The sequence below is a fragment of the Staurois parvus genome, unplaced genomic scaffold, assembly GCF_062004578.1.
Source record: "Staurois parvus isolate SC_StPar_1 unplaced genomic scaffold, SC_StPar_1.0 ptg000758l, whole genome shotgun sequence".
Lineage (NCBI taxonomy): Eukaryota > Metazoa > Chordata > Amphibia > Anura > Ranidae > Staurois > Staurois parvus.
The window spans coordinates 1,388,717-1,414,568 of NW_028318554.1; the positions used below are offsets into that span (position 1 = coordinate 1,388,717).

At 45.5% G+C, this 25,852-nt stretch overlaps 1 protein-coding gene across 1 annotated transcript; it reads right to left on the bottom strand.

Annotated features, from left to right (window-relative positions):
- Positions 1 to 431: 431 nt before the first annotated feature.
- LOC149444960 (trypsin-like) lies at positions 432 to 5,535 on the bottom strand. The gene is made up of 3 exons (XM_089654348.1): positions 5,289 to 5,535; positions 2,724 to 2,860; positions 432 to 586 (listed from the first exon to the last, which is right to left on the bottom strand). Exons 1-3 carry the CDS (start codon positions 5,416 to 5,418, stop codon positions 437 to 439), a joined length of 417 nt encoding a protein of 138 aa, XP_089510474.1. The 5' UTR covers positions 5,419 to 5,535; the 3' UTR covers positions 432 to 436.
- Positions 5,536 to 25,852: the final 20,317 nt, after the last annotated feature.

Here is a 25,852-nt window from a genome sequence, read left to right on the forward strand (position 1 = left end):
AGAATTTTTTTTTTTCCTGTTTTCTGCCTCTAAAACCTAGATGCGTCTTATGGTCAGGTGCGTCTTATATGGCGAAAAATACGGTACATCGCTTCATAAAAAGGCATTCAGAGGAGAACTCTCTCCTCTGAGAATGCTGGAGAACTGAGCAGTGGTTATTTACCGCTGCATGATAAAATCTCATGATTACTATAGTGACAGTCGGCATCACATACTGTATGTTGGTTTTATCCATATTTTATATCCAAGACAAGCAACAAATGGAGAACCAATATTTATAGTAATATAAAACATAGCTACACTCATTTATTTTAACAAGAAATATATTTATTCAGGCATTACAGGATGTAGGATTGAAGTCCAGGCCTAGCACACCATTTGATGTATACTAGAAGCAGAAAGTAGAATGATCTGAATAAGTATTTGCTTTGAAAGTTTAGTTGGCGGCCTGGGTGTTGGCGATCCAGGAGTTGTAGTTGCAGACCTTGGTGTAGACACCGGGATAGTTCCTCAGGGCACAGCCGTATCCCCAGGAGACAATACCCTGGAGCTGTCCATTACACACCACGGGGCCACCGGAGTCACCCTGAAAAACAGAAAAGGCATTTTTAGAAAGTTAGGTAAATTAGGGTTGATGGTGAGGTTGTCCAAGAACAATCTACAAACATCATAAACAAGACGTAAATGGACTAGAGAAAGCACTAGGTACAAAGTGCAGTGGCCATAGTACTCAAAAAATCATGTTCTACTGATTCTACCTTAGTTATCTGAATTTTAAATAATTGCTATGGGGTTACCACACTTTTATTGTTCCAAAAATAAAGCAAAAAAGGCATCCAACTATATACATAAATAATACTACTGACCATTTCACTTTAAATATAAACCCGAGATGGGGATATTGCATTGCTATCAGATTGATATGGAATCTTTCTATGTTCTTTCTAGTCCTGATGAAGGGGGTGTTTTTGGACCTCCAAAATGCGTTGGATGCCTTTTTGGGGTTGTGCTCCTGACTTTTATCAGAATAAGGTTGTATCTTGACCACTTAGCAGTGGTCTGGTGCTTTCATTTCAATTTTTGTTGTATTGCATTGTAAGCCAAGGAGACCATGGAAATTCTCTGGGGTGTAGAAGCTGCCTGCCTGGGAACCAGATCATTTTCATCAACATCATTGATTTAAGATAGCAATACCAGTGAGATAACAATATGAGTCCTGTGCAGGGGCGGACTGACAACTCATGGGGCCCCCAGGCAATAGGGGATCATGGGGCCCAGGGCAATAAGGGATCATGGGGCCCCTGTGTCCTCACACCAATGCAAACCACACCAAAAAAAGCCTATGAAAGGTACTAGGGGCTTCTCATGGGGGTCCGTACTGACCCTGGGCCCTCAGGCAGTGCCTGAGTGCCCAAATGCTCAGTCCGCCCCTGGTCCTGTGCTATTTTTCCACTTTTTTCAATTTTTTTTTTACTGTTGTCTGTGCCCCACTTCTTCGGTGGTCACCAGGATAAGGGAAAAAGGAATTTTCCCAATGGGAACCCAAACAGTTAAAGTGAATCTAAATGCATCCTCAAATATGTAATATCTTACAAGTATTTAGATGTGGTGGTTACATTGGTTTTCTTTTTTTTTTAAGTTTTTTTATATCTTTATTTCCACTTGGTAATCCAGGGGATGACACACTTTCTGCCCCTGAGTAGCTAAACTCAAAACCTCCAGTGTATCTATGGAAGGAGCCATGGTGGCCACCAAGGTTGGACTTCAAGCATGTCTACGCTTGCTATTATAAGTGGGGTGATGGGACTTAAAGCTTTCACAAGCAAGATAAGACACAGGTGTCCTTTTATGACACAGAGAATAGTTGCGATTCAACAGATCTCAGCTATTCTCTGGTCATTCACAGTTTATGACACTCAGGAGATCATGTCAGCCCTTCTCTGGAGATCTGTGTTCTCCCTCCAGATTCTGCAGCCCAGAGCTGGAGAATCGGAGGGACCGAAAACTAAGCAGAGATAATTTACCTCTGTTTAGTAAACTGATCTTTTACTGTAATCTCGTGAGATTATAGCTAAATGAGCCGTTTTCCAGAGTTTGTAGACCGTTCTCCAGCGTTTGGAGACCGTTCTCCCTTCGTTCTGAGAACTGCTTCATAAACTGCATTCACAGGAGAACTGTGTTCTCCGAGAATGCCGGAGAACTGAGCAGCGATCTATTACCGCTGGTTCATACACGGACACCTGTGTTTGCTTCCAGTTTATCTCACAGGAAGCGACAAGGAAACTGCATTTCTGGCAGGATCAATGGTTAATTTCTGTACTTGCTAAAAATATTCTTAGCCTGGAAAATGAAACTAATGCAACCACCACATCTAAGGGCTGGCAAACTGAAAGATAATACATATTAATTCTTAGGTTCAGTTATACTTGTATTTTCCAGTATCGCCTTCATTTTAATAGTTGCATTTCCATCTAATAACTAATAATAAATATTGCTGAACAAGAACTATTGCAGTTACTTGCGAAGAAAAATCTTTGTTTCAAAACTTTTCCTGAACATTTGAGCTATAATTTATACATTGAATTTCTTTTTTTTTTTACATTTAAGCTAATATCAATAAAACAAATTTCCCAGTCTATGAAATCTACCACCTGTTTGAGATGACACATTTATTTGAACAGTGCAGCTTTATATACAAAATTAAAATAAGTTGTGGCAATTACCTGGCAGGAATCCATGCCGCCCTCCATGTAACCAACGCAGATCATGTTGCTGGTAATCTCTCCGGGGTAGGCACTGCTACACTGGGTGGCAGTCAGGACGGGGGCGTTCAGACACTGCAGGAGGTTAGGCATGTTGGCTACAAATAAAACAAAATGGCAGTTAAAAAAATATTGGCTGGAGAGAGAAGGAGAAATAACAAGATGGGGAAGATTTACTAAAATTGGTGCACTCAGAATCTGGTGCAGCTGCGCACGATAGCCAATCAGCTTCTAATTTCAGCTTGTTCAATTAAGCTTTGGCAATACAACCTGGAAGCTGATTGGTTTCTTTGCAGAATTGCACCAAATTTTAATAAATAACCCCAATCTGTTTAAAAAAAAAACACAAACGCTGTAAAAATTTGTATTCAGAGAAATATTACATAATTCCAATTATGTATTATTATATATACCACTCGCAGCCAGTAGGTGCTGCTTTTGTGAATTCTGCAGCTCTTCCCCACGGTGACTTGCAACTATGTTGTGAATAACTTATACAGTCTATGTTTTGAATAGCTCTAACAAGGGCGGACTGACAACTCATGGGGCCCCCGGGCAATAGGGGATCATGGGGCCCCTGTGTCCTTGCCCAAACTCAAAAAAGCCTATGAAAAAGGTACCAGGGGCATCTCATGGGGCCCCCTACTGACCCCGGGCCCTCGGGCAGTGCCCGAGTTTCCAAATGGTCAGTTCGCCCCCGGCTCTAAATAATAAAAGCTGAGATCACACATAGACAGCTGGCCCATCATCTCAGCCCCTTCCAGTTATAGACATCTGTGTGTATTTTCAGTTAAGAAGAAGCAACCAATATTAAAATGTAGTTGCAGTCCAAACTTTTTTGGATAGAGGGGTGATGGGTGGGGATGGGGGGTGGTTAAAACACTCTTCAGGTTTTATTGTTGTCTGTGTCCTTGCTGAAAACATTCACACTCTTTATTTGTCCTGATGACCACTGTCAGCAGGACTGGAAATGATGAGAAATCCAAAGAGAAATCGTCCTATTGGGACACTTGTTCTAAGTTTAAAAAACATTTCAAAATATATTTCTTATTTTTTTCTACTTTATTATATTTTTCTTTTTCTTCAGTAAATCTAACTAAAATTGACTCCTCCCAGCACATGGGAGGATCCAATGCTCATTTTCCTTTCTAGGGGAATAGATAACATAGAATAATATCTATTTTGCCCCAGGACAGGCTGATGTTAGGTCCTATTCCCTCCAATGCTGTAATGTGGTTAGGCATTCCTCCCAGCAGCCACCATGATGACATGGCCACTGGTCACTGGGATGGTCCTTCATTGTATGTGATGACCTCAGTAAGAGGGACAGTGACAAGATGGATCAGAGAACTGGCAAGAGGAGAGGCTTTGGAGGACTGGTCACCACAACCATAACCTCAGGGAAGAAGACTGAAGAACTCTCGATTAGGTTAAACATCACTTTGTGTTCTTCCAATCCCTTTGCAAAACAAACACTGGATCTTTCTTTGCTGGAGGGGTGGAGACATACTTAATTCATTTTTAACTACCAGGAGTTAGGATTTTAGGTGATTTTTCCTCAAAGGAATGATTTTGCCTACATGTTCTAATTTTGACAAAATTTACTAGAGAAGCTTAGCCTCATTTAACCTCCTTAGCGGTATTCCCGAGTGTAGCTCGGGGTAAAATTCCTATACCAAAAGCGGTAACCCCGAGCTACACTTGGGCTTACCAAGCGGCGCTGCTCAGGGGGTCCCTGCAGCACTTACCTTGTCCTTCGCTCCCACGATGTGTCCCCTGCAGCGTCCCCGGCCATCTCCTCCGGCTAATGCCGGCATCCGGCTTCTGTGTTCCGGTCCCTGTGACGTCGGGACGTACGGGCGCCGGAACCGGCGGGAAATTTGAAATTTTTTAAAAATGACATTTTTGCTGTCATTGCTGTTTCAATGCATTTCACATATATTTTGTCCCGAGTGCTTTGTCCGGCGCCCTGCCTGCATTTTGAATGTTTTTGCTGCCTGGAAACTTAGAAAAGTCCATGGCGTCCAAAAAGCGTCCCTTTACGTCAAAAGCGGTTTTAGAGCAGCGATAGTAAATCAGAACCACTTGCAGAATTGAGTGATAATGATTCGTGGGGGAAATTCATCATCAGACACTGAAAACGATTTTGCGACTTTGCTCAGCGATCTATAATTTATGGTTTCGTGTTTCAAATTTTATCATACCCGGGATGTTTACTAGACTCTTGTTCGTACAGATTTCAGTGAGTTATTCCTAAAAATTACAGCCTACAATAAAAAACTACATATTTCCATGCAAAAAAATGGTACCACTTTCAGCACAAAAAATCAGAAAGAATCATACCGCCGAGGAGGTTAATATCAGTAATTTTTGCCTTCCTCTGGATCAATGGTGGGTATAGGATTGTGTATATAGGATTATAATTTTTCTTTCCCTTTTATTGGTTGAACTAGATGGAATTGTATCTTTTTTTCAACCAGAATAACTATGTAAGTAATAGATCATGTTACGGTGGTGTTGACTCACTTCCACTGCTCAGGGTATTGCCCCATCCGGAGATCAGACAGCTGGTGCCGGCAGCAGGACAGCCAGTGGGCAGAGATACAGCCCTGACGTAGGAGTTGAGGGTGGCAGGAGAGGCGAGCTTGACCAACATGATGTCGTTGTCCAGGGTTCTGGAGTTGTAGTTGGCATTTCTGATGACCTTGGCGGAGTTGATGAACTGTTCGGTGCCCTCAGAGACAGCGATGTTGTGCTCTCCCAGTCTGACCTGCATGCTCCTGTATAGAGACAAATTAATTGAAGTCAACATTTTAGATATACATTTGCACCTTAAAGGAATTCTAGAGGTAAACCAGTTAATTAGTTTCAAACTGATCAGCATTGTAGGTTTGCTTAGTATGCATTGTGTACCACTGGTGGTTGGTACACTCACCTTCAGTGAAGTACAGAGAACACTGAGGAAGTCACATCAGTCTCTGCACCAGAGAGGTTGGTTGTACAGTTGCTCTCTTACTCCAGACACTAGGGGGCCAGGCCTGCTTGCCTGGTCCCAGCAAGATGACTGATTTTGGGTGAGGCCCAGACCATGTTCCTCTTGAGGGACTCAGCTTGCGCTCCCAAGCTTCACCTACACTTGAAGACCTTGGCTGTGGCCCTAAAAAAGGGGAATCCCTCCCTGCCTTCAGAGAGTGGGTTGCTGACTGGTGAGAATTGCAAAGGAGGAGGAAAAGCTGATGAACCTGAAAGCTGCTTATAAGAAGAAAGTTCTTCATGACAAAGCATGGAGCAGCAAGCGGCAGAGTCTGAAGTCGGAGCTGAAAGTTTTGGAGGACGCCATCCAGAAGCAGCAGAATTTGGTCACAGCATTAAAGGAAAAGAGCGGAGTGTTCAAGGAGAAATTCCAGAATGAGGAAAGGTTCAAGAAAATGAAGGGAGACACCCTTCAGCATTGGTGGTGGCAGTACAGGTGGAGAGTGAGGAGGGGGTCCAGGATGCTGCCCCTGCTATCCCATCCACCTCAAGATCTGCTTCACCAGAGGAAATGGCGGCCTCTGCCTCGCTCCCTCCCCAGCAAGCTGGAAGAACAGCACAGGAGGTAGAGGAAAATGGTTGAGGGCTGCTAAAGTTTATTAATGAGATGGAGTCTCCCCTAAGTGGAAGAACCTTCCGGTTTTCAGAAGATTCTGCTGATGAGGTTGATGGTGAGGGCTCTGTACCTGGTCCTGTAAAGGAAAAAAAGATTGAAAAGCCATGCTTTATTAAAAGTGACAGTGTGTACTATATTATGGAAAGCCATGTGCACAGCATAGTTTTGGAGGGAAATCCTCTTGTGACTGGGGATGTAGTGCTGGGGGGGAAGGTAAAGGTGGGAACCGACATTTTGGCTGAACAATCCCTGCTGATGTCTGCAAATGCAGCAGAATATGGTGGGAAGGAAAATGTCAGCTGCACTGTGAAAGGTGTTGCTGAAACTGGGGCAGAGTGACCAGGAGTGGAAGGCTTTTGCTTAAGAGGAGCATGTTGCGGGAGTGGGAGACAGGAGCATCTGGTGTGGGTGGATTTGCTGGGAGCACGAGTGAAAGGAAAAATGCGAATGATAAAAGTGCTTGCAATGCTGGAAAAGGGAATGCATGTGTGCTGGTGGATGGAGTGATTTGCTACCTCTAATGGTAATCTGCAGAGCGGGGTTTCTGTGGCTCCTGCAACCAATGGGCAGGGTGCAGCTTTAAGGTCTGGTATGTATCATGATATAAATAAAACCTATGCTGGGGCTCTGGCTGGGAGGAGGTGGTCACATGAGGCTGTCAGCTCAGGGGGGAGGTCTGCTGAAGGTCTGCCATCTGCATCCCTGTCTTTCAGGCGGCAGAATGTGGTGCAGATCAGGTGGGGGTACTCTCCTGGTCAGGAGGTTGGTTGTGGACAAGATTTTGGCGATGGGTTTTGAAAGCTGAAGACATCTTTGCTTTGATCAGTCTCCTATGAGTATGACCTGCCCTTTGTACGCCCCGAGTCTCTCGATATTTTCTGGGAGAAGTATGAGCATGTGTACAGGGGTCTTCCAGAGTGGAAGGGACTTGTCCCAAAACTTGTCTCACGCCAACCTTTGGTTAAGAATGTCACCATCCTAGTAAGGAATTAATCGATCCCTTCTGCTGACTTGGCTGTCTGGCTGAGAAGATTTGGGGAGCTACTGACCCCTTTGAAGAAGATTGTGGATGAGAGAGGGATATGGACTGGTGGGTGGTCAGTGCAGATGAGGCTGTATGTCTGTGGGAATGTGGTCCAGCATCTGCCCTCCTCAGCCTTCATTGGGAAGGATAGGATTGTCGTGTTCTACCCTGGACAGCCCAAGCTCTGTAATAAGTGCGGTTCTCGGGATCATTTTGCCTCCTCATGTCCAGAGATGAAGTGCTCTCTATGTCAGGACCTGGGGAATCTGGCTGAGGATTGCAATATCACCGGGTGCAATCTTTGTGATAAGGTTAGCCATTCATACAGCCAGTGCCCTGAGGCCATGCATAACCAGTCAGCTTTGATGGAAGAGTTTTTTGGTCTGGACATAGAGAAGGCAGAGGAGAGGGGGGCTATGCCAGGGGTCCCCAATGTCTCTGTCCCTGTTGTCTCAGTGGTATCAGTGTCTGATGATCCATCCAATGTGTCATCTCCTTGTGTTGTGCCCCCTGAGTCAGTGTCCATGGATGTTGTGTCTGATCCTCCTGTGTCAGTTTAGGGTAGTGGGGGCTGTGGAGGGAGCTGGACCAGTGTGTATGGTTGCACCGACCCCCGCTCCCCAGCATCTGAGGATCGGAGGGCATGAGGCGCAGGGGGGTGGAGTGGATGATATTAGGGGTGATGGTGAAGGTTGGGGGGCCTGCTGTGGTGAGCGGAGAGAGTGGGGTGGATGATGTTGTGGATGATGGTTGAATAGAAGGGGAGGAGGCTTTGCAGTCTGGGTTGTCAAATAATGATATGGAATGGTTGGAGGCAAACAGAAAGTCTGGGGAAAAAAGCAGAAGGATGTGCCTGTACCTGAATCTGGGAAGATGTATTATCTGAGGTGGAGGATGAGGGATCTTCAGGTGATGAGTCGGTGGTTTCCATGGAGGAGGAGTCACAGAGGACGCTGAAGCATGCAAGGTCTCCAAATATGGAGGGGGGTAAGCAGGCTAAGAAATACGTTCCTTGATCATCTTGATGGTGGTTCCTACTCCTTTGAAGGTGACGACCATTAATGTCTCCAGCATAAAATCAGTAAGTGATTGTAACATGGCCTTATTTTTGCTCATCAGGTTTGATGCTGATATTTTCTTTGCAAGAGACCAGGTTGTCCAGTTTGGCGGATATTCATATGGTGAAGATAGAGTGGAGGCGTGGTCCCTCCTTCTGGTCTCTTGCGGCCGAGCCTTACACTGGAGTTGTGGTACTTTTTCCGTCATGGTAACCTGTCGGCGGATTATTGAGGTAGCAATGGGGAGAAGCATGGTCTTAGACATCTACTTGGTTGGACAGGACCTGCGCCTGATTAACATCTATGGGCCCCAGACAAAATGGGACAGGAAATGCCTTTTCATGAAGATCAAGCCTTTTCTTTTTACAGTCCAGCAAGTTGTCTTTGGTGGTCATTTTAACACTGTTGCTGGGACTAAGGATAGGAAAGGTACCGGAGCCAGGCTGAACTGTGATGGCTTTTTTTAAAACAAAATAGCTAGAGAGGCAGGTCTGGTTGATGTGCACATTCATTGCTGCCCAGACGACATGGGATTCACTTTTCAGCAAGGTGCTATCCAGAGTAGAATAGATAGGGGGGGTTTACAGGGGAACTCCGCCTTCTCAGCACCAAGTGTGTCAGGCGGTAGAGTTTTCTGATCACTGTATTCTGTCTGTGACTCTGAATAGCCCCGATACACCACCTATGGGGAGGGGTACCTGGAAGCTGAATTCGGCACTCCTGGACAATAAGAAGGTGAGTCAATCTTTTGAGGATTTTTTTCAGGCACATGGACTTTTGCAGCAGTAAGTCAGAGTGGTGGGAGCTTACAAAACGAAGGTTTTTCAGGGCCATGGGAAGAAATAAACAGCTTGACAAGTATACCTTCTCACCATCAGCACTGTTTGGTTTAGGATAGAAGACGTTTTCAGTGGTGTTAGCTGTCTGGGAGGTCCTGGAATGGTGCAGGGCTGGGGAAAGTTCCTGCTGGCATTGGATCAGGCAAAAGCTTTTGATCAGGTCAATCATGAGTACTTATGGCTGCTTCTTGGTAAGTATGACCTGGAGGGGGGCTTTATCGATTGGCTAAAGACTTTATACAGAGGGGCTGAAAGTTTCATGCTTGTAAATGGTTAGATTGGACGGCCCTTTGGGGTTTGCTCAGGTGTGCGTCAGGGGTTTCCTTTGAGTCCTCTGCTATACGCGTTCACAATAGATCCCTTCTTTCGGAGGTTAGAGAGCAGACCGTTGTGTGGAGTTCCTTTGGGCATTCCTGGGGAGCCTCCTCCGAGGGTTGTGGCCTATGCTGATGACGTGTCTGTTTTTATCTCTGGGACGCAGGAGGCGGAGGAGGTGGTCTCACTGATGGAACAGTATGTTGTGGCATCTGTCTCAAAGATCAATCAGGATAAAAGTGAGGTTTTCTGGATGGGAGAGGAAGGCGAAGGTTTTACCTTTCCTGGATGCCTTTCCAGAGCTCCGGCAGGAAATTAAAGTTTTAGGTATCAGATTTGGTCCCTGTGATTAAGGCCTTGCAAATTGGGGAAGCAGGCTACAAGATGCCGATGCCAAGGTTGCTTGCTGGAAGGATTGGAAACTCTGTAACAGGAAAAGGATTGACCTGATCCCGGTATTTCTGTATGTCAGCTTTGTCTGTGTTTTTCCAGTCTCTCTCTATGCGAAGATCTACAGTTGTTTCTTCCAGCTGTTATGGAGGAACAGACTGAACCTCATTAAGAGGTCTGTAACCTACCTTCCCAGGCTGATGGGTGACCTAGGTATGGTCAACCCAGTGGTTTTCTTTTCTCTGATGTTTTTGAAACATAATTTTGGTAGCATACTGGCAGAGGAACCGCCTGGGTGAGTTGGTATTTTTCAGTCCTGGTTTAGGCCTTTTCTGCAGAGCTGGAAGAATGGCGGGTCAGTGAAAAGCCTGAGGTTCCAACATGGTAAGCTTATGTTGCCTGTGCCTAAAGATGCTTCAGCAGTGGTGAGTGACGGCAGAGGAAATTAAGTCTCTTCCTAGGAAGAGGAGAGGAGGGTTGTTGAATCCGCCTTTAGCGAGCCACTGGCCTTGAGGGATTGCCCAGGCCCTGTTATGTGGGAGGGTCTTTGATGAATCTGGAAAAAATCCCTTTAAAGTTTTGAGTTGTGGCCTGGCTCTCATTCCATGGCAGACTCTATGTGAAGGGCAACCTGAGAACGGTGGTTGTCCAAGAGTGGAGTGTGGTGGGGTGGAGGAGACAATGGACCATTTCTTGCTTCAGTGCCCCTTCAATATAAAAGTCTACAAGCGGGTGGGTGGGGCTCTGGGCATCCCCTTGCTTTCCCACTTGAGTTACGCGGAGTGGTCTTACAGAGCCTTTGAAACTTTGATACACTCTTTCTAGTTAGCTTAGTAGTCCATTACTACACGTGGAATGTACAGTGTCAGGTTTCCATTCGCAAAAAAAGTCCTTCCTGACGAGGTGGTGGTGCACAACATTCTGGGTGACGATGGGAAGATTCGGGGTCTTGAGAAGGACAGGTGGCGGCCGGGAGCCTGGACAAAGGCATGTAGGAGTGTCAGGTCCCCGTGGCTGTTCTTTGTCAGTCTCTGGGGGCATGGCTTATCTTTCTGTCCTTTCACGTCCCTTAGATTTTTGTAAGATCAGATTTCTGAAAAAAGACTGCAAGCATGGGATAAATGTTTACTCATTTCTTAGCCTGAGGGTGTGTTTTGGTGGAGGTAGGGTTGAGTTTTGCATAATTTAGTAAGTTTTTGGATAATAAAATTCTGTTTCTTTGTATTTAGTTCTATTTATGTTATTTTCAGAAAAAAAGACGTTTTCTTTTTTGTTATTTGCTGATGTAAGCTTGTTTGGTTTAGTTTATTTCTATAGATATAAATTCAGTTTTATTTTTATGTTTTGCATATAGGTAAATATGCTGTATGTTTGCAAGATTTTAAATAAACAAAAAATGTACACTCACCTTCAGTTCCAGGAGTTGCGTACAGTCATTTTAAGTACTGAAAACAAATTTGAAGTATAAAGCGAACATCTATGCCCTCCATCTATGACCTCTCACTACCACTCAATTCTTTCCCTCCATCCAATGATAAAGCTCAGATGCAGCCAAAAGGTTTAATTTTGTGTAGGGATAGAGCCTCTGCCAGATTTATATTGCAGCCTGTCTTTCTATTGGGGAGATTTCTCTTCACTTCCTGTCAAGACAGGAAGTGGTAGAATTTTGCCTCTGATGGACACTAACAGAGTGAGGAAGGGTTCTGGCATTATTTTCATTGCTGTATGTGTCTTTGTGCCACTGTACCCCATTTCACATGGACAAAAAGTGAGGGAAGAAACTCCAAAGGAGTCACAGGAATAAATAACACTTGGTAGGATCTTCAACTAATAATAAAATATTTAAAAATACCCAGAGAAATGGTTGCACAAATAAAGTAACCATGAAAGCTGAAACTTTGGAATAGTCATTTTTATATAATTTCTTTGGTCTAGCTTAATTATTGTTAGGAGCACCATGTTTTTTGCAATAATGGTATCTATGTATATCTCATTTGGATATTACGCAGAAGCTACATGTTAGCGAGGGATTGTGAACACCAAATAATTAGTGTTTAATTTGACTGCACTTTACAAAAAACCTTCACTAATACAAGCATTACCATACCCAAGGGATCTCCTGCCAACTGACCAATTAACCATCCATTTGATCAATATGCTACTTCACCGGTCAAACTGCTGGTAAAAGCTCCAGATAATAGATACTACTTTTTGCAATGACTCGTAAATACTCCAATAAAGAGTGCTATCATAAAACGCACACTTACGCCTTGTAGCAGTGAGCAGCAGAGATCACCCACAGGGAGCTGAGGACGGATCCACCGCAAGAAGTGATATCCGGAGTTCAGAGATACCTGGTAGGGCACAGAGTTGGCTGAGCAGGTGTATCCTCCAACGATCTTGTCATCGTCCAGGGCGGCTGTAAAACACTTGTATCGATTACATATAAAGAGCCAGCAAAGGGATACATTATGTTTATGATCATGTAAAGATAAAACACACACATATATATATATATATATACAGTCAGGTCCATAAATATTGGGACATCAACACAATTCTAACATTTTTGGCTCTATACACCACCACAATGGATTTGCAATGAAACACACAAGATGTGCTTTAACTGCAGACTGTCAGCTTTAATTTGAGGGTATTTACATCCAAATCAGGTGAACGGTGTAGGAATTACAACAGTTTGCATATGTGCCTCCCACTTGTTAAGGGACCAAAAGTAATGGGACAGAATAATAATCATAAATCAAACTTTCACTTTTAAATACTTGGTTGCAAATCCTTTGCAGTCAATTACAGCCTGAAGTCTGGAACGCATAGACATCACCAGACGCGGGTTTCATCCCTGTTGATGCTCTGCCAGGCCTCTACTGCAACTGTCTTCAGTTCCTGCTTGTTCTTGGGACATTTTCCCTTCAGTTTTGTCTTCAGCAAGTGAAATGCATGCTCAATCGGATTCAGGTCAGGTGATTGACTTGGCCATTGCACAACATTCCACTTCTTTCCCTTAAAAAACTCTTTGGTTGCTTTTGCAGTATGCTTTGGGTCATTGTCCATCTGCACTGTGAAGCGTCCAATGAGTTGTGAAGCATTTGGCTGAATATGAGCAGATAATATTGCCCGAAACACTTCAGAATTCATCCTGCTGCTTTTGTCAGCAGTCACATCATCAATAAATACAAGAGAAGCAGTTCCATTGGCAGCCATACATGCCTACGCCATGACACTACCACCACCATGCTTCACTGATGAGGTGGTATGCTTAGGATCATGAGCAGTTCCTTTCCTTCTCCATACTCTTCTCTTCCCATCACTCTGGTACAAGTTGATCTTGGTCTCATCTGTCCATAGGATGTTGTTCCAGAACTGTGAAGGCTTTTTTAGATGTCGTTTGGCAAACTCTAATCTGGCCTTCCTGTTTTTGAGGCTCACCAATGGTTTACATCTTGTGGTGAACCCTCTGTATTCACTCTGGTGAAGTCTTCTCTTGATTGTTGACTTTGACACACATACACCTACCTCCTGGAGAGTGTTCTTGATCTGGCCAACTGTTGTGAAGGGTGTTTTCTTCACCAGGGAAAGAATTCTTCGGTCATCCACCACAGTTGTTTTCCGTGTCTTTTGGTGTTGCTGAGCTCACCGGTGCGTTCCTTCTTTTTAAGAATGTTCCAAACAGTTGTTTTGGCCACGCCTAATGTTTTTGCTATCTCTCTGATGGGTTTGTTTTGTTTTTTCAGCCTAATGATGGCTTGCTTCACTGATAGTGACAGCTCTTTGGATCTCATCTTGAGAGTTGACAGCAACAGATTCCAAATGCAAATAGCACACTTGAAATGAACTCTGAACCTTTTATCTGCTCATTGTAATTAGGATAATGAGGGAATAACACACACCTGGCCATGGAACCGCTGAGAAGCCAATTGTAAGGGACCGCCTGGCGGTACCACTAGCACTCCACTGAATAGGCGTCCCCAGCGCATGGAATCTAAGTCCCAGGGTGCTTGTTCACCAGGGCCCCTGATGGTGGGGATGGACTTGGAGCCCCCCGAGACCAGGTCGTGGCTACTGGGTGCGTCCGGCAGTGGTAGTGGTATGCGCCAAGGGCTCCCGCGGGGAAGAGTCTGATGTGAGGAGGTCAGAAGACCCCACTGCAAGGGATGGATGGATGGATGAGCAAGGTCAGACGGGCCGGGTCGGTAACAGAGAGGACGGCAAGGTACAAGGCAGCGGGCATAGAATGGTCGGGTCACACGCCAGGTCAGCAACAGCAGGTCAAATCCAATCAGGGGCATTCAAGAGAGAGGTCAGGCAAAGCAAGGGTCAGGATAGGAGAAAACAGCAAGGTCAGGTACAATCCGGGTCACAACTTACAAGGTACAGGTTCACAGGTTCACAGGATGCAGGGAAGCAAGCGGAGAATAGTCAGGTCACGAGCAGGGTACAGCAACTAACAGGCAGGTAGGTACAGGGGGTCAGGCAGAGATCAGAATCAAGCCGGGTCAGCAACAAGACAGAGACAGGAACAGGGACAGGAACAGGAACAGGAGCAGGATGCAGGATGCAGGATGCAGGATGCAGGAACAAGATACAGGGCCCAGGAAAAACACAACACCAAGGCAGAGTCTGCAGGTCTGAATGTCCCTTAAATACACCAGTATAATTAGTTCCAGGTGTTTGACTGGCTGCAAGGTTGAGTCTCTGATTGCTGGGAGCACCCGCTGGCCAGCCCTGGTACTGCAGCTCATAAGGCAGGTGAATCCCACTATTGCTGGCCAGTCCATTCCTGACAGTACCCCCCCCTCAAGGAGCGGCCTCAGGACGCTCCAAACAGTCCTAGCTGGGCAAAAAGTTCCACCGCCCGGGTCTGGTAACTGGCGGGATATCAAAGACTGGCACACCGGGCAGGACTCCGGGCAGCGGCACACCGGGCAGGGGCACACCGGGCAGAGGCACATCGGGCAGAGGCACATCGGGCTGGACTCCTGGCAGAGGCACATCTGGCTGGACTCCGGGCAGAGGCACATCGGGCCGGACTCCGGGCAGAGGCACATCGGGCAGGACTCCGGGCAGAGGCACATCGGGCCGGACTCCGGGCAGAGGCACATCGGGCCGGACTCCGGGCAGAGGCACATCGGGCCGGACTCCGGGCAGAGGCACATCGGGCCGGACTCCGGGCAGAGGCACATCGGGAGATTACCAGGTGAAGCATCAGGCACCGGGCCCCCAGGCGGGGCGACAGGCATCGGGCCCCCAGGCGGGGCGACAGGCATCGGGCCCCCAAGCAGAGCGGCGGGCGCCGGGCCCCCCGGCGGGGCGACAGGCATCGGGCCCCCCGGCGGGGCGACAGGCATCGGGCCCCCAAGCGGAGCGGCGGGCGCTGGGCCCCCAGGAAGGGCGACAGGCATCGGGCCCCCAGGAGGGGCGACGGGCATCGGGCCCCCAGGCGGAGCGGCGGGCACCGAGTCGTCTGGCAAGACTGCGGGCACCGAGTCGTCTGGCAAGACTGCGGGCACCGAGTCGTCTGGCAAGACTGCGGGCACCGAGTCCTCTGGCAAGACTGCGGGCACCGAGTCAACTGGCGGAACAGCGGGCATCGAGTCAACTGGCGGAACTGCGGGCACCGAGTCGTCTGGCGGAACAGCGGGCATCGAGTCAACTGGCGGAACAGCGGGCATCGAGTCAACTGGCGGAACAGCGGGCACCGAGTCATCTGGCAAGACTGCGGGCACCGAGTTGTCTGGCAAGACTGCGGGCATCGAGTCAACTGGCGGAACTGCGGGCACCGAGTCGTCTGGCAAGACTGCGGGCACCGAGTCGTCTGGCAAGACTGCGGGCACCGAGTCGTCTGGCAAGACTGCGGGCACCGAGTCGTCTGGCAAGACTGCGGGCACCGAGTCGTCTGGCAAGGCAGCGGGCTCTGAGTCAACTGGCATGACAGCGGGCACCGGGTCATCAGGTACCGGATTGTCTGGCTCGACAGCGGGCATCGGGTCACCAGGTATGACAGCGGGCACTGGGTCACCAGGCATCAGGTCATTTGGCTCGCCAGCGGGTACCGCGTCATCTGGCAAGGCAGTGGGCACCGAGTCACCAGGTACGACAGCGGGCTCTGAGTCAATTGGCACGACAGCGGGCACCGGATCAGGTACCGGATCATCTGGATCAACAGCGGGCATCGAGTCAACTGGCCTAATAGGATCGTCAGGCTGGATCAGTTCATCATGCTGAGTAGCGGCATCAGGCTGAGTGCAGGCATCCGGCTGAGTAGAGGCTTCAGGCTGAGTAGAGGCATCAGGCCGAGTAGAGGCATCAGGCCGAGTAGAGGCTTCAGGCTGAAGAGAGGCATCAGGCTGAAGAGAGGCATCAGGCTGCGTACAGGCATCAGGCTGAGTAGAGGATTCAGGCTGAACCACGGAAGGCAGGTTCTCAGACGGCAGGCTCACCTGTTTGGATACTGGCAGGATGGTATTGGTTGGAAAGAATTTTCGCTTTTTTCTGGTTTTAACTACTGGAGCACTGCAAGTAAACGCAGGTCTGCAAACGAATGGAGCAGCTGGAGACAGAGAAGAACTGGAGGATGGAACAGGGGAGGGAGCAGTTGCTACAGAGGGCTTGTTTACAGGGTTAAAGGCAGGATAGGTGCAGCGAGTGGGAACAGGGTACTGACATGCGGTAGATAGCAGGGCAGGAGGAGCTGTTGGGAATGCAGGAATAGAGTTTTGAGGAACTAGATTAGAAGCAGGACTGGGTTTTTGTAAGCTGACTGAGGCTGGGTGCAACAAATCTGTCCATGTCTGCAGTATGGGTTGAACAAAGCTGAGCTTACACAAAGCCTGTCTGACCAAAGACTGCACTGCGTTTATACAATCTCTTAGTGTCTGTAGTGAACATGTGGAATAACGCTCCAGAAAGTAACCCACATCATCCTCTAATAACCACACCAGGGACTCTACCTGGTCTGCACTAAATGGCGGCAAAAAATTCATCCCTGCATTCGGGGGTACCAGATGAAACCAACTCCGCACAAATCTGAATCAATGGCTGCACCTCAGAGAATTCTGTGCCCTGATCTACTAGAACATGAGCGATCCGTATACATTCTAGCAGTTGATCCCGGGGATACTCCTTCAGAGTTTGATAAGCATACTCTCTGTCATCAAACACTAGCAGTATAAATACACAACCTCATCCAGATCCATCCTTCCCATCAACAAACCAAGATGGCTTCTCTGTGCAGCCACTTCTGGTCAGGATTGGCCTTGGTGTAATGTCAGGGCTCCCGGGTATGACCAGAGGTGTGTGACTGACGCAGGGAAACGCAGACTTCAGATAAGTTATAAACAATTTATTAACACTAACAATACAAACATAAACGCAGTGCAATACTAAAACATAATACAGTGCAAACAAACCAAACCAAACCACCCACAGATAACAGTACATACAGTGCAAGCGTCGTCAGGCAGGCCGGGTCAATATCAAACGGGCAGGTAGGTACAGGGGGTCAGGCAGAGATCAGAATCAAGCCGGGTCAGCAACAAGACAGAGACAGGAGCAGGATGCAGGGCCCAGGAAAAACACAACACCAAGGCAGAGTCTGCAGGTCTGAATGTCCCTTAAATACACCAGTATAATTAGTTCCAGGTGTTTGACTGGCTGCAAGGTTGAGTCTCTGATTGCTGGGAGCACCCGCTGGCCAGCTCTGGTACTGCAGCTCATAAGGCAGGTGAATCCCACTATTGCTGGCCAGTCCATTCCTGACACCAATTGTCCCATTACTTTTGGTCCCTTAACAAGTGGGAGGCACATATGCAAACTGTTGTAAATCCTACACCGTTCACCTGATTTGGATGTAAATACCCTCAAATTAAAGCTGACAGTCTGCAGTTAAAGCACATCTTGTCGTTTCATTTCAAATCCATTGTGGTGGTATATAGAGCCAAAAATGTAAGAATTGTGTTGATGTCCCAATATTTATGGACCTGACTGTATCCACTGTATATATATATATATATATATATATATACATACTCACCAGCTGCCCCGAGGAGCACAAAGATGAGAAGGAATTTCATGGTGTTGATTCCCGCCACCTGTACACTGGCCAGCTGTGTTAATAGGAAATGTTCAGGTTAATGTATACACAGTTTTATCTGCATGTTTTTTTCACACTATCAGAAACTTCCACAATGGGAACTTTTTGTAATTTTTATTCTTGATATTCTTTATTTTTTCCTTACTATTCTATTTCATTTATTCAACGGCCAACAGATCAGATTGTTTCAATACGATAACATCTTCATGTCAATATAGATGGTTATCACTTTTTACAGAATAAGATATTAGGTAATGTTTGACCCATTCTGGGTCTACTGCTCTATAGCTGTCTCGTTACCTGAAGAGCACAAAGCCACCTATAAAAATCACCCAAAGTCACCCTTAACAAACTTTTAGAAGTAAGTGGGCTTCATTTATAGTAGATCAGGAAGAAGAATCATCTGTGTTATCCAGAGCAATGAATCTTTGTTTCAATTTTGTAGAACTCATTAGACGATAACATTAGGAAAATTATTGAAGATTTCCATAGAAAGCATATATCTTGAGTGGTTCACGAGGCCCTCCATGTGGAACCCTTGATGATAATAGGTAGGACCTTTTGGATCTACTTGGATGTCACTTGAATGTCCCATATGATATCATTGCAATTATAGAGTAAAAGTAGTAGCTGAGCTTGTGGCATCATCATGATGGCAACCTGCTCAGATACTATTTAGTTGTCTAATGTATGCCATCATTTAAAATCGAAACTCCACTTTGAAGGCCAGGTGAACCAATCAAGATACGTTCTTTCTGTGGCAGTGACTTAAATTTTCTTCTACGTTTTTTCCATAGCATTAATAAGATCTCTTATTGTCCTGTGGGTTTCTAAAAGAAGTGAAACAAAGGTTCAAAGCTCTTTCTAACATGGGTCTTCTAGATATGCTACAAATAAAGCCTACTTATTTCTAAACGTTTGTGGAAAATGACTTTGAGGGATTTTTATAGGTGGTTTTGTGCTTCACAGGTAACAGGATAACTATTGAGAAGTGGATGCAGAATGGGGTCAAACTTTACTCTCCACCTTATTGTGTAACAGAAGCCTACCCCACCCTCACCTAACAACCGATCTCCTCCACTCCTCCTACCACTCCATCCCCCACAGCCACTTCCTCCTGTACCACTATCCCCTCCCTCGTATAAGCTCGAAAGAGCAGGGCCCTCGAACCCCTCGTGTATCACATTGTATTATACTGTTTTGTCTCATGTTCTGTCCCCCCCGCTATTGTACAGCGCTGAGCAAACCCTTTGGCGCTATATAAATACTATATAATAATAATATAGTTATATAGTTAGTCTGGCTGAAAAAAGAGAAAAGTCCATCCAGTTCAACCATAGAAAAAAAGAAGTTATAATCCTACACCCACAGTTGATCCAGAGGAAGGAAAAAAAAACCAGCAACGCACGATGCAATTTGCTCCTGCTGGGAAAAAAATTCCTTCCTGATCCCAGAGAGGCAATCGGATATTCCCTGGATCAACTTTACCTATAAATGTTATATCCAGATATATTCTGTGTATCCAAGAAAGAATCCAGGACTTTTTTAAAGCAATCCACTGAGCTGCGTTTCCAGTGTGGGTGGCATGCCATTAGAAGTAATGGCACCCGCCCGCGGGTCCACATTCCTCCGTGCGGGTGGTGCGGCTGCATGGATTTTCATGCAGATCAGCAGCCGCACCACCCACACAGATGTGAACCTAGCCTCAATGTCTTTATTGATAAGAAGATACTAAGTAAAAAGTGCAGCGCTAGAAAATAAAAAGATAAAAATAAAAAATAAATAGTCAGTATGCTTGATAGGTACTCCAAAGTCAATACAAAGTCCCAAAAGGAATGATGTATATACTGTGGTAAAGATGTAGTTGAAGATAGGTAGATGTGATCCCCGAATCAGTGAAGATCCCCAGGTCTAAGAGGCATACGTTCCCAAGATGAAATAAGGAAGCAGTCATAGCTATATCGGAGGGAACCACCACTCCTTCACTTTACATCCACGGTATCTAAGAGGAGAAACTCCTCACAAAAAGAAATGCCCATAGTAAGGTATAATATATGACATTTATTAGAGTAAAACGCAGGATGCATCCAGATTAGGTAAAATCATAACACCGCCAACAAATATTAGCATTAGCAGCCAAAGCAAACAGGACTAACCGTCCTGTCAGATGTAGTGGCCGCCGGAGCTCCCCAGTGCTCCGACGGCGTGGCGTCAAGGCGTACGTAGGTTCCTCCTTACGCGTTGCGTGCCAAGCACATCTTCAGAGGAAAGAACCGGAAGATGTGCTTGACACGCAACGCGTAAGGAGGAACCTACGTACGCCTTGACGCCACGCCGTCGGAGCACTGGGGAGCTCCGGCGGCCACTACATCTGACAGGACGGTTAGTCCTGTTTGCTTTGGCTGCTAATGCTAATATTTGTTGGCGGTGTTATGATTTTACCTAATCTGGATGCATCCTGCGTTTTACTCTAATAAATGTCATATATTATACCTTACTATAGGCATTTCTTTTTGTGAGGAGTTTCTCCTCTTAGATACCGTGGATGTAAAGTGAAGGAGTGGTGGTTCCCTCCGATATAGCTGTGACTGCTTCCTTATTTCATCTTGGGAACGTATGCCTCTTAGACCTGGGGATCTTCACTGATTCGGGGATCACATCTACCTATCTTCAACTACATCTTTACCACAGTATATACATCATTCCTTTTGGGACTTTGTATTGACTTTGGAGTACCTATCAAGCATACTGACTATTTATTTTTTATTTTTATCTTTTTATTTTCTAGCGCTGCACTTTTTACTTAGTTCCATGTGAGGATTTTTTGGTTGTCCTGTGTGTTCTAGCTGCTCGTCTTTAGAAAGCGCTCACTTTCATTCATTGTTTCAATTGATAAGAAGATGTTATAGTGTTGGAACAATAAGGCGTTATCATGCTAAAATAATAAAATCTGCTGGCCTTTAAATTTGACATGAAAAATGTATCAGTCACACTTGTTTCTGATATATGTATCCTATACCTGCCCTTTTGTCACCTCTTAGAAGCTGTGAATGATGCCCCCTGCAACCAAAATTGTTATGCCTATATTCTTTACATAACTCCCAACCATAGCTTCAAATAAATCCATATGTTGGCTACTGGTTATCTTTGGGTGAAAGCTGAAGCATTCCTAAATCCACTATATACATATTCCCCTTCCTCTTGGTTGTTACCCCCTATAGCAGGGGTGTCAAATTCAAATTCAGCACAAGCTGCATCAGCATTATGGTTGCCCTCAAATCAGATTTTTAAAAATATATATTTTTAAATACATTCTTCAGATTTTTTTTAATATATAAAAAGTTTGTGTGGAAGTAAATTAATGTTTTGACTGACATTCTGCGGTTTAGCCACAAGATGCCACTGTTTTTCTAACACAGCCTCAGACTGCATAGATATTTGTATATTCATGAAGAGGTGGGGTTTTGCACACAGAGTTGGAGAGAGCAGGAAGGAGAGGGAGAAGCCATGGTTTGGAGCATGGTGAATAAGGGGCCGTGTGAGCTGAGAATCTGATGACATCCAGGTGTGAAAGCGTCCCTCAGTAACCAGAGCTGCAGCTCAGTGAAGCTGATGAGATTGCTACCAGGAAGCTGATGAGATTGCTGCCAGGAATGCTGATGAGATTGCTGCCAGGAATGCTGATGAGATTGCTGCCAGGAAGCTGATGAGATTGCTGCCAGGAATGCTGATGAGATTGCCGCCAGGAAGGCTGATGAGAGCAGAGGAACTAAGCAACATATACGGCGAGACTGCATGCTTGTTGGAGAGACATTTGTTCTGTTCAGAGTCACCAGCGGATGAAAAGCAGACCCAGGTCGGTAAGATCGTGCACACACCTCATTTCAGTGTTGGCGCCTTGAGTCTGAGTCCAGGCCTATAGTTAATTAGGGTCTCTGTTTGTGTCAGGCCACAAGTGTTGTTACTGATTATTGGAAGGACTCCACAACTTAAAGTGACATTTCACGTTGGAGAGCTGATAAAATCCTACAAACTCAAGCCAGACTGGCGTTTTGCTCAGAAGGAATACTCAGGCACGTGCTACAGGACCAGTTATGGGAGGGGGAATACTGTAGATTTGTGTAAGATTGTAAGCTGTTGTGCTGCACCGCAGGCTAGCCCATACCGTACACCCATACACTGATTCCTGCTCTTAGAGGGTAATAACAGGTAAGGTGTGGCAGCTTAGTTGTGCCCCCCAGTAGGTAAATTACTTCACTTTCTACCTCCATCCATCAGGAGGCGCCGTGCTGTGTAGCACAAGGGTCTCAGCCTTTGGGCTGGGTGTATGTAAATTTATTGTATGTTCCCAGCATTTGTGGTTGTGTTTATTTGCCACATCTAAGTAAAATTCTGTTGTGACAAAAGGTGGTGTTGGGGTTGCTTTCCTCATTCGTGACTTCACTGTATCCTGGGGAACCCACCCCAGTACACGGCTTACACAGCCATCCCTGTTCACTGTGCTGACAGGCTGTCAGGTGGTTACTCTGCACATCTCTGCAGACATTCAAGAGCCAAAGCAGGAACTCTTTATTCCTAGGAGGCCATGCTATCAACAAGATTGGTGATCGGGAGGATGCCCAACCTCTTTCAACCTCTTTCAGTCAACACTGCATGCAGACACCTCAGATACGAGGAGACCTTTGCTTTGAGCAGTACCATAGCTTATCTGTTTAACTTCATTGACTTACCAGTACTCATTAATATTTACGGCTACAGCAAGGTCGTCAAGTTCTGGGAAGGTCTCATATCATGTCCTCTCAGAACGCGACCCCCCGAGCCCCCAGAAGCATGCACTGGGTGCTCTCTGTAATCACTGTCTCCTGTGAGCACAGCTGATCACATGACACAGTAAAGGGCCAATCACAGAGGCCTTTTGCCACGTGATCAGCTGTGTCAAATCACAGCTGGTCACCATGTAAATACATTTGCTGGTTATCGGCAGTACTTTCCTCACTATGTCACGGCCTGAGGAAAGTACTGCCAATTACCAGACTGTAAAAGTATTGTATTGTACATCTATTGTACACTGATAAAAAGGGCACCAATTATCAGTGCCCTGGTTATTAGTGCAGCCCCAAAGGTGCCCATCAGTGCCCACCAGTGCTGCCAATCTATGCCCGCCAGTACTGCCAATCTATGCCCATCAGTGTTGACAGTCAGTGCCACCAATCAGTGCCCCCTATCAGTGCCTTCCAGTGCTGCCTACTAGTGCCCATCAGTGCTGTCTATCAGTGCCCATCGTTGCCACCTATCAGTGCCAATCAGTGCCGCATATCAGTGCAGCCTTATCAGTGCCTCCTCATCAATGACAAAAAGTGCCACCTCATCAGTGCTGCCTCATCAATTGCAGCCCATCAGTGATGCCTATCAGTGCTGCCTCATGAGTGCCCATCAGTGCTGCCTATCAGTGCTGCCTATCAGTGCATATCAGTGCATTCTCATCAATTGCAGCCTATCAGTGCCCATAAGTGATGCCTATCAGTGCTGCCTCATGTGTGCCAATCAGTGCTGCCTACTAGTGCCCATCAATGCTGCCTATCAGTGCCGCCTCATCAATTGCAGCCTATCAGTGCCCATCAGTGATGCCCATCAGTGCTGCCTCATGAGTGCCCATCAGTGCAGCCTCATCAGCGCACATCAGTGCAGGAGAACAAATACCTGTTTGCAAGATGTTATAATATAAATGAAGAACAACTTTTATTTTCAAACTTTTGGTTTTTTTTTTAGCAAAAGCGAAAACACCCGGTGATTATTAAATACCACCAAAAGAAAGCTCTATTTGTGTGAAAAAAAATTCTAAAAATGTCATATGGGTACAGTGTTGCATGACCGCGCAATTGTCATTCCAAGTTTAACAGCATTGAAAGCTGAAAATTGGCCTGGGCATGAAGGGGGTAAAAGTGCCCGGTAGGCAAGTGATTAAGTATCCATGATATACCCACTGCACCAAGGAGCCCACCGGAGCAGTTTTAGGGTAAAGACAGGTCTCAGAGAAGAATTGATGAAAGTAGAGAGGATTGGTTATACTCCTGTGTGTATCATATGATAAAACCCCATAAACAGCAGAGATAAGCCTACTGCATATAGGCTAATGAATACCAAGCAAGGTTTGAAGGCACAAGGAAGTTTATCATTGACCTTGTTTACAATCTCTTTCTGTAACACATATTTACAATACAGTGTGAGAATTATACCATAAGGGTGCACAGTGTACAATAACTTTGCAAAACAGGATAAAAAAAAAGAAAAAAAACATATTTTTTTGCATACGGTCTTGGGCATTAATAATTCTCAGGTGCTCACAAGTTCTAAATCTGATTAAAATTAGTTTAATTGGCGAGACTTGGATTATTATTTGAAAAATTGTTATCATTTTCATAATGTAGTCAACTACCTTGCAACAAACTTGAGGTAGGCCTGTCTAGGTTGCTCTATGTGTCCTGGACTGTAGCTGATAACTGCTTCAGTCTAAAGAACAAAAAAGCAGCGCACTTCAAAATAATATACAGTTGCAAGAAAAAGTATGTGAACCCCTTGGGATTACGTGGAGTTTTGCATGAATTGGGCATAAAATGTGCTCTGAACGTCATCTAAGTCACAACAATAGAAGAACACAGTCTGCTGAACATACAGTGGGGATCGAAAGTTTGGGCACCCCAGCTAAAAATTTGTATTAATGTGCATAAAGAAGCCAAGGAAAGATGGAAAGATCTCCAAAAGGCATCAAATTACAGATTAGACATTCTTATAATATTTCAACAAAAGTTAGATTTTATTTCCATCATTTACACTTTCAAAATAACAGAAAACAAAAAAATGGCGTCTGCAAAAGTTTGGGCACCCTGCAGAGTTAATATCTTGTACTGCCCCCTTTGGCAAGTATCACTCTTCCATGAAGACCATATTTGTACAAGTATCTCTTTATAGTGGAATAGTGTACCACAACTCCAGTGTCTGCCAGATCTTTCTGGAGGGATCGTGCAGTCAAACGTGGGTTTTGAATTGTTTTTCTCACAATCCTGCGAGCTGTTCTGTCTGATATTTTTCTTGGTCTTCCAGATCTTGCTTTAACTTCCACTGTTCCTGATGACTGCCATTTCTTAATTACATTCCGAACAGAGGATATTGACATCTGAAAACGCTTTGCTATCTTCTTATAGCCTTCTCCAGCTTTGTGAGCGTCAACTATTTTCAGTTTCAGTTTTCTAGACAACTGCTTAGAAGAACCCATGGTGCTGATTGTTGGGGCAAGGTCAGATGAGTCTGGGCATTTAAAACCTTTGAGATTGACATCACCTGGTCTTCCCAGACGATGATTGAGAACAATCCATGACACTGGCAGGTCTCAGCTTTGCAAAGGGGGCAGTGCATGCTATAAATTCTGCAGGGTGCCCAAACTTTTGCAGACGCCATTTTTTTGTTTTCTTGTATTTTGAAAGTGTAAATGATGGAAATAAAATCTAACTTTTGTTGACATATTATAAGAATGTCTAATCTGTAATTTGATGCCTTTTGAAGATTTTTCCATCTTTCCTTGGCTTCTTTATCCACATTAATACAAATCTTTAGCTGGGGTGCCCAAACTTTCGATCCCCACTGTAATATTACACAAACATTAGATGTTGCCATGGTTTAATTGCACATAACATGTAAACATTCACAG